The sequence below is a fragment of the Dendropsophus ebraccatus genome, chromosome 11 (genome assembly GCF_027789765.1).
Source record: "Dendropsophus ebraccatus isolate aDenEbr1 chromosome 11, aDenEbr1.pat, whole genome shotgun sequence".
In the NCBI taxonomy this organism is placed as follows: Eukaryota; Metazoa; Chordata; class Amphibia; order Anura; family Hylidae; genus Dendropsophus; species Dendropsophus ebraccatus.
Window position 1 is genome coordinate 5728910 of NC_091464.1, and position 13389 is coordinate 5742298.

Genomic DNA, 13389 nt, shown 5'->3' on the forward strand with positions numbered 1-13389 from the left:
CGCTGTGTCAGACTGGAGAGAATACACCACTTCCTGCAGGACATACAGCAGCTGATAAGTACTGGAAGACTGGAGATTTTTTAGTAAATTACAGTTATTTCGTCGGACTACCCCATTAATTAGGTGTCACATGACCACATCGCTGTGTGACGTGTCCGTGGATGGGGTATCTTACACCCTGAGTAAGGGGCGGTCTCGGGGGTCACTGGACTTAGAGGGAGCCGGCCATGAGATCTGCAGACCCGGTCAGCAGGTGGGCGGGCGGTCACTGCTGCCGCCAGATGTTCACGTAACTATGGATACGGCCACTGCGGTTCTGGTTACAGCATGACCCCCATTCTGGACTCAGAAAACCAACATGGCGGTATCCATGGATACCTGCTCCTCTGGAGGCCGGAGCCGCAGGCAGATTTATAAGGTGGACGTTACCATAGTGACACTTACAACACCCCCATAAGTTCTGGATCAGCTTCAAGGGATACTGTACAACCCGATCATTACAGGAATCCATAGAAATCAATGGAAATGCGCGATGTCTGAGGCGGCAGCACAAAAGAAAGTGAGAGAGCCGCCTCCTACCACCCCTACCGGGAGGTGATTCAGCTGCTCCACTACCCCGAGCACTCACCTGTCATACTCAGACCGGGTCAGGAACATGGTGATGCGGGAATCCGAGCGGAGATGGAGAACCACGGCTGCTAACTCACGCGGCCTACGACTACCGGCACCCAGAGCGTACACCGTCACCGCCGCCTGTGACTGGCCGAGGGCTGCACCACGTGACCTAAACGTCAGCTTGAGCGGCCGTGCGGCATGACGGGAAGTGTAGTCCGCAGTGATTGTGAGGCGCGCAGTGACTTCCGCTAGCACCAGGTCCTACAGGCGGCCGCCCTGCTGGGGCTGCAGCACATTGTTAAAGGGAGAGTTCACTATAGGAGGAAAGTAGTCACCCAGAGGACACAGGACGTATATGTTGGGGATCTGTCACACAGGCTTGTCACCATATTGCATAGTGTACACCTGATGGACCTAGTCAATTTAAAGGAGAACTCCTGCTGAAACATAAGTGTCCATTTACACACAGAGATTTATCTGACATTATTGGAGCCAAAGCCAGGAATGGGTTAGAAAATAAGAGAAATCTCATTCTTTCCTTTGTGACCGGTTCTTTGTTTATGTGTTTATAGTCTGTTCCTGGCTTTGGCTTCAAAGATCTGTCAGATATTTGTGCGTAAAAGGACACTAATACACACATAACAAAGCAGCCGTACTTACCCATCCCTGTGCCCCCGCAGCGCTGCCTCACCAATGGGGGGTAAGTATTATGTCCTGGCAGCATGGGGTTTTCTATCTCAGTTCTCCAGTTGTGAAGCCTCCAGTGATTCTGCTGCTCGTGTCTCCAGGCAGAGGCAGTGCCCTCTTGTCTCTCCAGGCAGAGGCAGTGCCCCCTTGTCTCTCTGGGTGGAGGCAGCGCCCCCTTGTCTCTCCGGGTGGAGGCAGCGCCCCCTTGTCTCTCCGGGTGGAGGCAGCGCCCCCTTGTCTCTCCGGGCGGAGGCAGCGCCCCCTTGTCTCTCCAGGCGGAGGCAGCGCCCCCTTGTCTCTCCAGGCGGAGGCAGCGCCCCCTTATCTCTCCGGGCGGAGGCAGCGCCCCCTTGTCTCTCCGGGCGGAGGCAGCGCCCCCTTGTCTCTCCGGGCGGAGGCAGCGCCCCCTTGTCTCTCCGGGTGGAGGCAGCGCCCCCTTGTCTCTCCGGGCGGAGGCAGCGCCCCCTTGTCTCTCCGGGTGGAGGCAGCGCCCCCTTGTCTCTCCGGGTGGAGGCAGCGCCCCCTTGTCTCTCCGGGTGGAGGCAGCGCCCCCTTGTCTCTCCGGGTGGAGGCAGCGCCCCCTTGTCTGTCCGGGTGGAGGCAGCGCCCCCTTGTCTCTCAGGGTGGAAGCAGCTCCCCTTGTCTCTCCGGGTGGAGGCAGCGCCCCCTTGTCTCTGCTGGTGGAGGCAGCGCCCCCTTGTCTCTCCGGGTGGAGGCAGCGCCCCCTTGTCTCTCCGGGTGGAGGCAGCGCCCTCTTGTCTTCCCGGGTGGAGGCAGCGCCCCCTTGTCTCTCCGGGTGGAGGCAGCGCCCCCTTGTCTCCCCGTGTGGAGGCAGCGCCCCCTTGTCTCTCCGGGTGTAGGCAGCACCCCCTTGTCTCTCCGGGTGGAGGCAGCGCCCCCTTGTCTCTCCGGGTGGAGGCAGCGCTCCCTTGTCTCTCCGGGTGGAGGCAGCGCCCCCTTGTCTCTCCGGGTGGAGGCAGCGCCCCCTTGTCTCCCCGTGTGGAGGCAGCGCCCCCTTGTCTCTCCGGGTGTAGGCAGCACCCCCTTGTCTCTCCGGGTGGAGGCAGCGCCCCCTTGTCTCTCCGGGTGGAGGCAGCGCCCCCTTGTCTCTCCGGGTGGAGGCAGCGCCCCCTTTTTTTTACACAGGGTAATATGCCAGGAGTCCTCTATACCCTGATAGTTATGCCGTGTGTGTGTGTGTGTGTGTGTGCGTGCACCCTGTTTGTGTGTGTGTGTGTGCGTGCACCCTGTGTGTATGTGTGTGTGTGTGTGTGTGCGTGCACCGTGTGTGAGAGGTGTGTATGTGTGTGTGTATGCGTGCACCCTGTGTGTATGTGTGTGTGTGTGTGGGTAAAAGGAGGGAGGGGGGCAGACAATGATATCAGATTCCAGCTCGCTTTGAAAATAGAAGTAGTGATCATACTGTTTGTTAAAGGGAACTTGTCACCCCCCGTGCCGGGGTGACAGGCTCCCGACCCCCGTTAGAGCCCCCTAAACTTACCTAATCCCGCCAAGTCCCGCTTCTGCAGGTGGTCGGGTGATGAAGATCTCAGCCGCTGCAGCCCGGCGCGCGCGCTGAGAGATCCAACGCTCATAGAGAATGACAGGAGAGTCCAGCGCTCCATCATTCTCTATGAGCGTTGGACTCATCTCTCAGCGCGCGCGCCGGGCTGCAGCGGCTGAGATCTTCATCACCCGACCACCTGCAGAAGCGGGACCCGGCGGGATTAGGTAAGTTTAGGGGGCTCTAACTGGGGGTCGGGAGCCTGTCACCCCGGCACGGGGGGTGACAGGTTCCCTTTAAGGCTTCCATATACCTTCCCAACTACCATTAGTGTGTGTGGAGTGGTCAGGTGTGTGAGGAGGGTGTGTGGTCAGGTGTGTGAGAGGAGGGGTATGTAAGGGGAAGGGCCGTGGTCAGGTGTGTGTGTGTGTGTGTGTAGGGGGTATGGTCAGGTGTGTTTGTATGAGGAGGGGTGTGTGGTCAGGTGTGTGTATGAGGAGGGGGTGTGGTCAGGTGTGTGTTTATGAGGAGGGGGTGTGGTCAGGTGTGTATATGAGGAGGGGGTGTGGTCAGGTGTGTGTATGAGGAGGGGGTGTGGTCAGGTGTGTGTGTGTGTGTGAGGAGGGGTGTGTGGTCAGGTGTGTGTGTGTGTGTGTGTGTGTGGTCAGGTGTGTGTGTGTGAGGAGGGGTGTGTGGTCAGGTGTGTGTGTGTGTGAGGAGGAGTGTGTGGTCAGGTGTGTGTGTGTGAGGAGGGGGTGTGGTCAGATGTGTGTGAGAGGAGGGGTGTGTGGTCAGGTGTGTGTGTGTGAGGAGGGGGTGTGGTCAGATGTGTGTGTGTGAGGAGGGGTGTGTGGTCAGGTGTGTGTGTGTGTGTGTGGTCAGGTGTGTGTGTGTGTGAGGAGGGGTGTGTGGTCAGGTGTGTGTGTGTGTGTGTGTGAGGAGGAGTGTGTGGTCAGGTGTGTGTGTGTGTGTGTGTGTGTGTGTGTGTGTGTGTGTGTGTGAGGAGGGGGTGTGGTCAGATGTGTGTGTGAGGAGGGGTGTGTGGTCAGGTGTGTGTGTGTGTGTGAGGAGGGGGTGTGGTCAGATGTGTGTGTGTGAGGAGGGGTGTGTGGTCAGGTGTGTGTGTGTGAGGAGGGGTGTGTGGTCAGGTGTGTGTGTGTGTGTGTGTGTGTGAGGAGGGGGTGTGGTCAGACAATGACATCACCTTAGTGAGGTAAAATCTGATCTCCAGAACATTCTGGGTGCTTTTCTGTCCCAATGCCATCAGCAGTCAGAGAGGCTGTTGGGAATAGCTATAGATCTGAGTTTTATACCCTGTGGTACCTGGTTCGGCCCATCAACAACAACTAGATATTGCCCGGTTACCAGAAGTGTATGGCTCCGATTCTGATGTATACCCCCCCCCTTATTCCTGGAGCGAGTCCTATGACGCCATCCTGGTGGGTCTTTCTTTGGAAAGTGCAGCTGTTGTGCTCCTGCCATCCTCCGCTCTCCTCACACTCTCTGATATAAATGTGTCTTTATTGGTCGCACCAAACATTTTCAGCAGAGATTTTGCACCGAATATTTGTGATGGTTTACAGTATAATGCAGGTAAATCCCATGACAATAGAGTTCAGGGCCGAAGATTCTTAACCCCTTCCCTCCTGGGCCAATTTTCTTTTTTGCCTCCTTGTGTATATAAGGCCATAGTGCTTGCAAGTTTTCCAACCACATGAACACTTATTTTTTGTGACACCAATTATACTTTGCAGTGTCAGACTTCACTTGTCCATAAAATACGCTGCAAAACCCCCCCAAAATTATTTGCACAGTCAAATTGAAAAAAGTGTAATTCTTTTAATTTTTTTTTTGTCCGGGGGGGGTCGTGTTTATGCTGTTTTTGCTCAAGTCGGTACAATTAAGACTTATATGCGACTTTTTTTTATCACAAAAAAAAACTTTTTGATCACAACTTTTTCAGACTAAAAAATCAACAATTTTGCACTTTGGCGAGTTTTTGCACTTACGCCATTTACCTTGCAAGATCAGGAATAGTTCAGACGATTACCCACGCACAATTACCAAATTTGCTGATTTAATTTTTATCTATAAAATGGGAAAGGGGCCAAACTTTTATTAGAGGAGAGGATTTTTCATTAAAGTCGAAGTCCAGGCAAAATTATTTAAGATATGTTACTGCCCAACAAAAGAATGTTTAAAAAAAGTTGGTGATGTCACATCACATAAACTGGCAACTCCTGCTGCAGCGGGGGGACAGACTGGAGCAGCAGGTGTCAGCAGTTTATGTGATGTCACCAACTTTACAGAGACCTGAACACGCCATGATGTAGTAAGTGCAGGGAGAATGCACTATAGGTGCCTTTTGCAATAATTAGTGTCTATTAGTACTTTTCATAACTTTTGTTGAGCAGTAACATATCTTAAAATTATTTTGCCCGGACTTCCCGTTAATGAAAAAACTTAAAAAAAATAAATAAATACTTGAACTTTTAGTCCCCCTGGGATTACTGCAGTGATCTCTCGTATAGATCAGTGCAGTATACTTAATATAGCACTGATTGATCAGATCAGTGCTGTATTAATCTGGGCTGCAGCAGCCCAGATCTACAGATTGCCGAGCTGGGATCAGCGCCAGTGTGACGCTGAGGTCCAGCCGAGTAAGGTGAAGGGATCCCCCCTCTGCGACCCCCCACGGTCCCTGGTCCCTGGTCCCTAGATGCCAATAGCGGGAGTCACAGGCTGCAGAGCAAGGTCATGAAGGGACCCCTCTCTGAACTCCCCTACCCGCCGCAGGACGTGAAGGCATGTCCATATGCAGGAAGGGGTTAAAGGGACAGTGTTATCAGAAAATGACTTACTATATAAATAATGTTTTTATGGTAACCAGACTTTTTAAGAATTTTTGGTGACATTTTTTCAAATTTTCCATTTTTCTATCTATATTATAGAATAATACTGATATCTTGCAGTTCTCATTCTCACCACTGGGGCTAAAACTAAGCTGATACTTCCTGTTGTGTCTGTAGTGATAAGAGGAGGCTGCAGTAAAGTGATCTCTACAGCATTGCAGCGTCATGTGACACCAGTAGATAGAGGAGACACGCCCCCTTTTGCACCCATTAGAAATAGCTAATGAAGTAAAAATTTGTGTGTGGAAAATAGATGGGAATATACGCGATGGCAGAGGCGTAGCTACCGCGGTCGCGGCAGTCGCCGCCGCGACCGGGCCCGCCACGAAGGCCCTCCCGATCAATCACTATTGTGACCGCAAGCATTGTTTTGCTTGCGGTCACAAGAGTACGGCTCCGTCTTCATCTTATCCCCGGCAGCGCGCACATCCCAGAGCTCCCTGCGTGCCTTGGGCCCAGACTTCCGGTTCCGGCGCGCAGGGAGCTCTGGGATGCGCGCGCTGCCGGGGATAAGACGAGACACCCCCAACAGCCGCGTAGCAGCCGGGGACAGACCAGGAGGAGTGAGGATCAACGTGGGAGCGCGTTGTCAGGTGAGTTAAGTTTTGTTTTGTTTCTTATCAGCCTGCAGGGTGGGGGGAAAGAGGGGGGCATCTATGAGGGTGGGGGGAAGGAGGGGGGATCTATGAGGGTGGGGGGAAGGAGGGGGGCATCTATGAGGGTGGGGGGAAAGGGGGGCATCTATGAGGGTGGGGGGAAAGAGGGGGCATCTATGAGGGTGGGGGGAAGGAGGGGGGATCTATGAGGGTGGGGGAAAGGGGACCATCTATGAGGGTGGGGGAAAAGAGGGGGGCATCTATGAGGATGGGGGGAAAGAGGGTGGCATCTATGAGGGTGGGGGGAAAGCGGGGGGCATCTATGAGAGTGGGGGAAAGGGGACCATCTATGAGGGTGGGGGGAAGGAGGGGGGCATCTATGAGGGTGGGGGGAAAGGGGGGGCATCTATGAGGGTGGGGGGAAAGAGGGAGGCATCTATGAGGGGGGGGGGGGAAGAGGGGGGCATCTATGAGGGTGGGGGAAAGAGGAGCCATCTATGAGGGTGGGGGGGAAAGAGGGAGGCATCTATGAGGGTGGGGGGGGAAAGAGGGGGGGATCTATGAGGGTGGGGGGAAAGAGGGGGGCATCTATGAGGGTGGGGGGAAAGGGGACCATCTATGAGGGTGGGGGGAAAGGGGACCATCTATGAGGGTGGGGGGAAAGAGGGGGGCATCTATGAGGGTGGGGGGAAGGAGGGGGGCATCTATGAGGGTGGGGGAAAAGAGGACCATCTATGAGGGGGGGGAAAGAGGGGGGCATCTATGGGAGTGGGGGAAAGGAGGGGGGCATCTATGAGGGTGGGGGGAAAGAGGGGGGCATCTATGAGGGTGGGGGGAAAGAGGGGGCATCCATGAGGGTGGGGGGAAAGAGGGGGGTATCTATGAGGGTGGGGGAAAAGAGGGGAGGCATCTATGAGGGTGGGGGGAAAGAGGGGGGGCATCTATGAGGGTGGGGGGAAAGGGGACCATCTATGAGGGTGGGGGGAAAGAGGGGGGCATCTATGAGGGTGGGGGGAAAGAGGGGGGCATCTATGAGGGTGGGGGGAAAGAAGGGGGCATCTATGAGGGTGGGGGGAAGGAGGGGGGCATCTATGAGGGTGGGGGAAAGAGGAGCCATCTATGAGGGTGGGGGGGAAAGAGGGGCCATCTATGAGGGTGGGGGGGGGAAGATGGGGCCATCTATGAGGGTGGGGGGGAAGGGGACCATCTATGAGGGTGGGGGGAAAGAGGACCATCTATAAGGGAGGGGGGGGGAGATCTATATGGGAGGGGGGGGAAGGGGACCATTTATAAGGGAGGGGGGGAAAGGGGACCATCTATAAGGGAGGGTGGGGGGAGAAGGGGGCCATCCATAAGGCAGGGTGAGAAGAGAGGGGGCCATCTGTAAGGGAGGGGGTAAAGGGGGCCATCTATATGGAGGGGGGAGAGGAGGCCATCTATAAGGGAGGGTGGGGGGAGAGGGGGCCATCTATAAGGAAGGCAACATGGGGGGAGAGGGGCCATCTATTTGGGGGGGCAACATAGGGGGAGAAGGAATACACAGAGGGGGGCATATATTATTAGGGGGTCACATAGAGTCAGGGCTACCCACTAAATGAGGGTGTAAAGGGGCCAATACAGATGTGCAGTGTGTAAAGAGATGAGGATTGTGCCAGTGTGAGGAGCTTAATATGTCTGTCTGGCAGATTATGTGGATTCGTGGCTCGAAGAAGTTCTCATAACGGCCCAGGGCAGATGGAGAAGAAGATAAGGGAAGAACTCTGATCAGAGAAGACGTCCCCTGTGAGTCACCTGATATAACTGCACAGTAATGTATATGGTGTATAGAGCCTGTGTAGAGCTGGGGCCACCTTTATATGACTGGATGAGGTGATTTAGTATACTGGATTTGGTCAGTAACAATATGGTGGTGATGGTAGTGGTTGTGGTGTGGCAGTAATGTTTCCTTCCTATATACTGGTATTATTGGTCTCAGTATACAGGATTTGGTCGGTAACAGTATGGCAGTTATATGTACGGCGATAATACTTTCTCTTCTAATATGCAGGTGTTATTGGTAATATCTGTCTTGGTGTGTGTATATATATATATATATATATTTACACTTGGTCGTGAAAGGAGGGGGGGGGCCCAAGTTGGCCTCTCACACCAGGGCCCAGGAGACATTAGCTACGCCCCTGCGCGATGGCCAATGATTTAATGCCAAAAGATGTGAATTTGGCCAAAGCTCTCATTCATCAGCTGTTCCTGATAAGAATTTATACCTACTTACTCCCATCATCTACCTAGGCCCAAAGCCCCGTTTCTCCATTTGTTCCAGGCTGGCCCAGACTGGCCCGCAGGGGAGCAGGCCGATTCCTAGTGGGACACCTCTGCATTTTGCACAAAAAAACGTGGGTAAAAAACACATCGCCAAAACTTCTTGTGGTGAATTTGTGGCATTTTGGTTGAAAAGTAGGAGATCAAGAGGGGGGTGATGAATAGGTGATGCATACGCTCTTCCTGCGTACTCTGCTCTCTCCGGCACCTCCATAGGAATTAATAGAGCTGCGGGTCACGGGTCGTACCTGGCTGAGAAATACCTGCCTGTACCTGGATCTCCTACTTTCCCCCCATCATATGGATAGGAGAAAATATGTTTTTTTATATAAGAGACTGCCTTGATTTCAGGGAAACGCAGTAACAAATTCGAGGTGTCTGAAGGATTACCTCCACCTTAGAGTTCTTTGTATTGTTTAGTAAATTTGGTATTTCTTATATATCAATTGTTTCGCCTATTATTATAGCGCTTCCTAATTATATATATTGTTTGGTACATTTGGTATTTCTTATATATCAATCAGTTCACCTATTATTATAGCGCTTCCTAATTCTTTGAGGAATCCTCAGTTGTCTTTTGTATATTCACTTACAGTAATATCATTGCTTCTAAAACCCTGAGACCATGCGGCGTGCCAGTGTCCCCCCTCTCCAAGTAAAGGAGCCCTGGGTGTCACCTCCCACCAGCCGGACTGATGACCGCTTATGTCCTCTTTTGGGATAGGGTGTGCATAGGGATCAAGTGTCCTTTGCATTCACACTGCACAGTCTAAACTAGGATTTTTTTGTCAGTGCAGAGAGAGGGAGCAAGTAGGTGAATGTTGGGTAGTGGGTAGGGAGGGGGCAGAAGGATAGAGAGGCAAGGGCAGCGAGCCAGGTCAGACAGGACGGGAGAATAACCTAAACAGCTGTAGATCCCATATAGAGCACATATAGTTATAGAGGGCAGCCAGGGATGTAAAGCTTATATAACCCTTCTCTCTATGCTACAGGTGTCACCGCTAAATTACACAAAGCCCCACAAGAACACTAAACTGGAAATGCAGAAGTCATTATAGAAAGTGACAAAGACTAGCTTAGATAGAAGGGCTAAGAGTACAGGTTATACGGAAGCCAGTGGATCAGCCGTCTCTGGGACACAGAGGAGACTTGGATACTTGGATTTCATTCATCTTCTTTGGGAAACATTGAGCATGTCTACAGGAGTGTCGTCCTCAGCCATGGATAGAGAAGAGGGCCACACCGGCTTTGTCTTCAAGGTATCGCAGAGGGTGGACACTATACATGATGTAGTCTTTATACAATGTGAGTGATCTAGTAATGACCTCTCACCCCTGATTCACTAGAACCCACTGACAGGTCTGCGCTGGAAGAGACTCGAAGAGCCACTTGGATTCCTAAAACTACTCGAATGGGTAAGAAAAGCTTATTGTGTTGTCATCACTTGTGTTCTATGTTCTCATCCATTGTAGGGTTGTCTCCTAATCTCTTCCCATTGTCCACATTGCTGGTGGAAAGCTGCATTACTACTGAGTGAGCAATGAGTTCTCAATATATACAAGACTGGACAGTAACTGCGTCATTTCTTATCTAGTCTTATACCAGGGAATGCCTTGTTTGTGCACTTGGATTTCTTTTGCAGAGTTTGTACAGACACTGGCAGCTCAGTCTGTGAGAGTCCCAGCTGTCTCTGCACTCACACAGGGACTGCCCTCTCTCCGCACAGACACGTCTCTCACCTTAAAGGATTTCTGTTTAAGGATTTTTTGGCCCTGGGATCCTTTATCCTGGACAGAACCCAATGCCGGTCACCGTTATTCTGTTTTACTAGCTTTGCTATAGCATTTCTTTTCCAGCATATTGCCGATTTCTTCCCCCAGCCCCCCACTTGGATCGCTCTATATGCCAATCACAAATAGCCCCTCTCACATTTCACTGCAGTTCAGGAATCTCTCCCAGTCAGTAACCTTTCCACCATCTCCATACCCCACATGCCTGGGATCACTCTGCACTCCACTTGTGCCAAACAACGTTCATGTTTCAACCATATAGTCTGTGGTTTACACGGATCATCTAAACAAGGATAATAATGCAATATAATAATCCAGTATAATAATCCAGTATTCCCAGTGACAGAACATACTGGGGTTAGAAGCTAGTCCCTTGGATATCAGTGCAAACCAATGAACTGTTCTTCACCTGGTGGTGGGGTTACAGGGGTAGAAGGGTGTTACTTGGTGGTGGGTTACAGGCGTAGAAGGGTGTTACTTGGTGATGGGGTTACAGGAGTAAACGGGTGTTAGTTGGTGGAGGTGTTACAGGAGTAAACGGGTGTTAGTTGGTGGAGGTGTTACAGGGGTAGAAGGGTGTTACTTGGTGGTGGTGTTACAGGCGAAGAAGGGTGTTACTTGGTGGGGTTAAAGGGGTAGACGGGTGTTACTTGGTGGTGGGGTTACAGGGGTAGAAGACAGTTACTTGGTGGTGGGGTTACGGGGGTACAATAGTGTTACTTGGTGATGGGGTTACAGGGGTAGAAGACGGTTAGTTAGTGGTGGGGTTACAGGGGTAGAAGGGTGTTACTTGGTGGTGGTGATAACAGGGGTAGAAGGGTGTTACTTGGTGGTGGGGTTACAGGGGTAGAAGGGTGTTACTCGGTGGTGGGGATGCAGGGGTAGAAGGGTGTTACTTGGTGGGGTTACAGTGGTAGATGGGTGTTACTTGGTGGTGGGGTTACAGGGGTAGAAGAGTGTTACTTGGTGGTGGGGATACAGGGGTAGAAGGGTGTTACTTGGTGTTGGGGTTACAGGGGTAGACGGGTGTTACTTGGTGGTGGGGTTACGGGGGTAGAAGAGTGTTACTTGGTGGTGGGGTTACAGGGGTAGACGGGTGTTACTTGGTGGTGGGGTTACGGGGGTAGAAGAGTGTTGTCCAAAGAAATAGATTTTCCACAGCTCCTTGAAATGTAGCAAAACTTTATTCGTACAACATAAAAATAAAAATTCTAAAACCGCGCCAACGCGTTGCGGAGGTGACCCTCCTTAATCATGCCATGATTAAGGAGGGTCACCTCCGCAACGCGTCGGCGCGGTTTTAGAATTTGTATTTTTATGTTGTCCGAATAAAGTTTTGCTACATTTCAAGGAGCTGTGGAAAATCTATTCCTTTGGACATTGCATACGGGTGACGGCTCGCCACCATGATCCACGTGCTCCATTCCTGGGAAACTGCACAAGTCACCATTGGCCATAGGGTGAGCTGATTTTCCTTTTTGCTGTAGAAGAGTGTTACTTGGTGGTGGGGTTACAGGCGTAGAAGGGTGTTACTTGGTAGTGGGGTTACAGGCATAGAAGGGTGTTACTTGGTGATGGGGTTACAGGAGTAAACGGGTGTTACTTGGTGGTGGTGTTACAGGCAAAGAAGGGTGTTACTTGGTGGGGTTAAAGGGGTAGACGGGTGTTACTTGGTGGTGGGGTTACAGGGGTAGAAGACAGTTACTTGGTGGTGGGGTTACAGGGGTACAATAGTGTTACTTGGTGGTGGGGTTACAGGGGTAGACGGGTGTTACTTTGTGATGGGGTTACAGGGGTAGAAGACGGTTAGTTAGTGGTGGGGTTACAGGGGTAGAAGGGTGTTACTTGGTGGTGGTGATAACAGGGGTAGAAGGGTGTTACTTGGTGGTGGGGTTACAGGGGTAGAAGGGTGTTACTCGGTGGTGGGGATGCAGGGGTAGAAGGGTGTTACTTGGTGGGGTTACAGTGGTAGATGGGTGTTACTTGGTGGTGGGGTTACAGGGGTAGAAGAGTGTTACTTGGTGGTGGGGATACAGGGGTAGAAGGGTGTTACTTGGTGTTGGGGTTACAGGGGTAGACGGGTGTTATTTGGTGGTGGGGTTACGGGGGTAGAAGAGTGTTACTTGGTGGTGGGGTTACAGGGGTAGACGGGTGTTACTTGGTGGTGGGGTTACGGGGGTAGAAGAGTGTTGTCCAAAGAAATAGATTTTCCACAGCTCCTTGAAATGTAGCAAAACTTTATTCGTACAACATAAAAATAAAAATTCTAAAACCGCGCCAACGCGTTGCGGAGGTGACCCTCCTTAATCATGGCATGATTAAGGAGGGTCACCTCCGCAACGCGTCGGCGCGGTTTTAGAATTTGTATTTTTATGTTGTCCGAATAAAGTTTTGCTACATTTCAAGGAGCTGTGGAAAATCTATTCCTTTGGACATTGCATACGGGTGACGGCTCGCCACCATGATCCACGTGCTCCATTCCTGGGAAACTGCACAAGTCACCATTGGCCATAGGGTGAGCTGATTTTCCTTTTTGCTGTAGAAGAGTGTTACTTGGTGGTGGGGTTACAGGCGTAGAAGGGTGTTACTTGGTAGTGGGGTTACAGGCATAGAAGGGTGTTACTTGGTGATGGGGTTACAGGAGTAAACGGGTGTTACTTGGTGGTGGTGTTACAGGCAAAGAAGGGTGTTACTTGGTGGGGTTAAAGGGGTAGACGGGTGTTACTTGGTGGTGGGGTTACAGGGGTAGAAGACAGTTACTTGGTGGTGGGGTTACAGGGGTACAATAGTGTTACTTGGTGGTGGGGTTACAGGGGTAGACGGGTGTTACTTTGTGATGGGGTTACAGGGGTAGAAGACGGTTAGTTAGTGGTGGGGTTACAGGGGTAGAAGGGTGTTACTTGGTGGTGGGGATACAGGGATAGAAGGGTGTTACTTGGTGGTGGGGTTACAGGGGTAGAAGGGTG

At 51.9% G+C, this 13389-nt stretch overlaps 2 protein-coding genes across 4 annotated transcripts in view; one reads left to right on the top strand and one right to left on the bottom strand.

The window, feature by feature from the left end:
* PSMA5 (proteasome 20S subunit alpha 5) overlaps window positions 1–763 on the bottom strand; it is a 16275-nt gene extending 15512 nt beyond the window's left edge. The window contains exon 1 of the mRNA XM_069945436.1: window positions 629–763. Within this exon, the coding sequence (XP_069801537.1) occupies window positions 629–657 (29 nt within the window). The 5' untranslated portion in view covers window positions 658–763. The remainder of the gene's footprint in view (window positions 1–628) is intronic.
* An 86-nt stretch (window positions 764–849) lies between these two features.
* The window catches only part of SYPL2 (synaptophysin like 2), a 31203-nt gene continuing 18663 nt past the window's right edge, over window positions 850–13389 (top strand). The window contains exons 1-3 of one of the 3 annotated variants that reach the window (XM_069945435.1): window positions 850–873; window positions 9626–9892; window positions 9980–10048. In XM_069945435.1, the coding sequence (XP_069801536.1) occupies window positions 9827–9892; window positions 9980–10048 (135 nt within the window). In that variant the 5' untranslated portion in view covers window positions 850–873; window positions 9626–9826. Of the gene's footprint in view, window positions 874–899; window positions 1316–9433; window positions 9893–9979; window positions 10049–13389 lie in introns of those variants that run through there. The other 2 variants (XM_069945434.1, XM_069945433.1) reach the window with 2 other exon arrangements.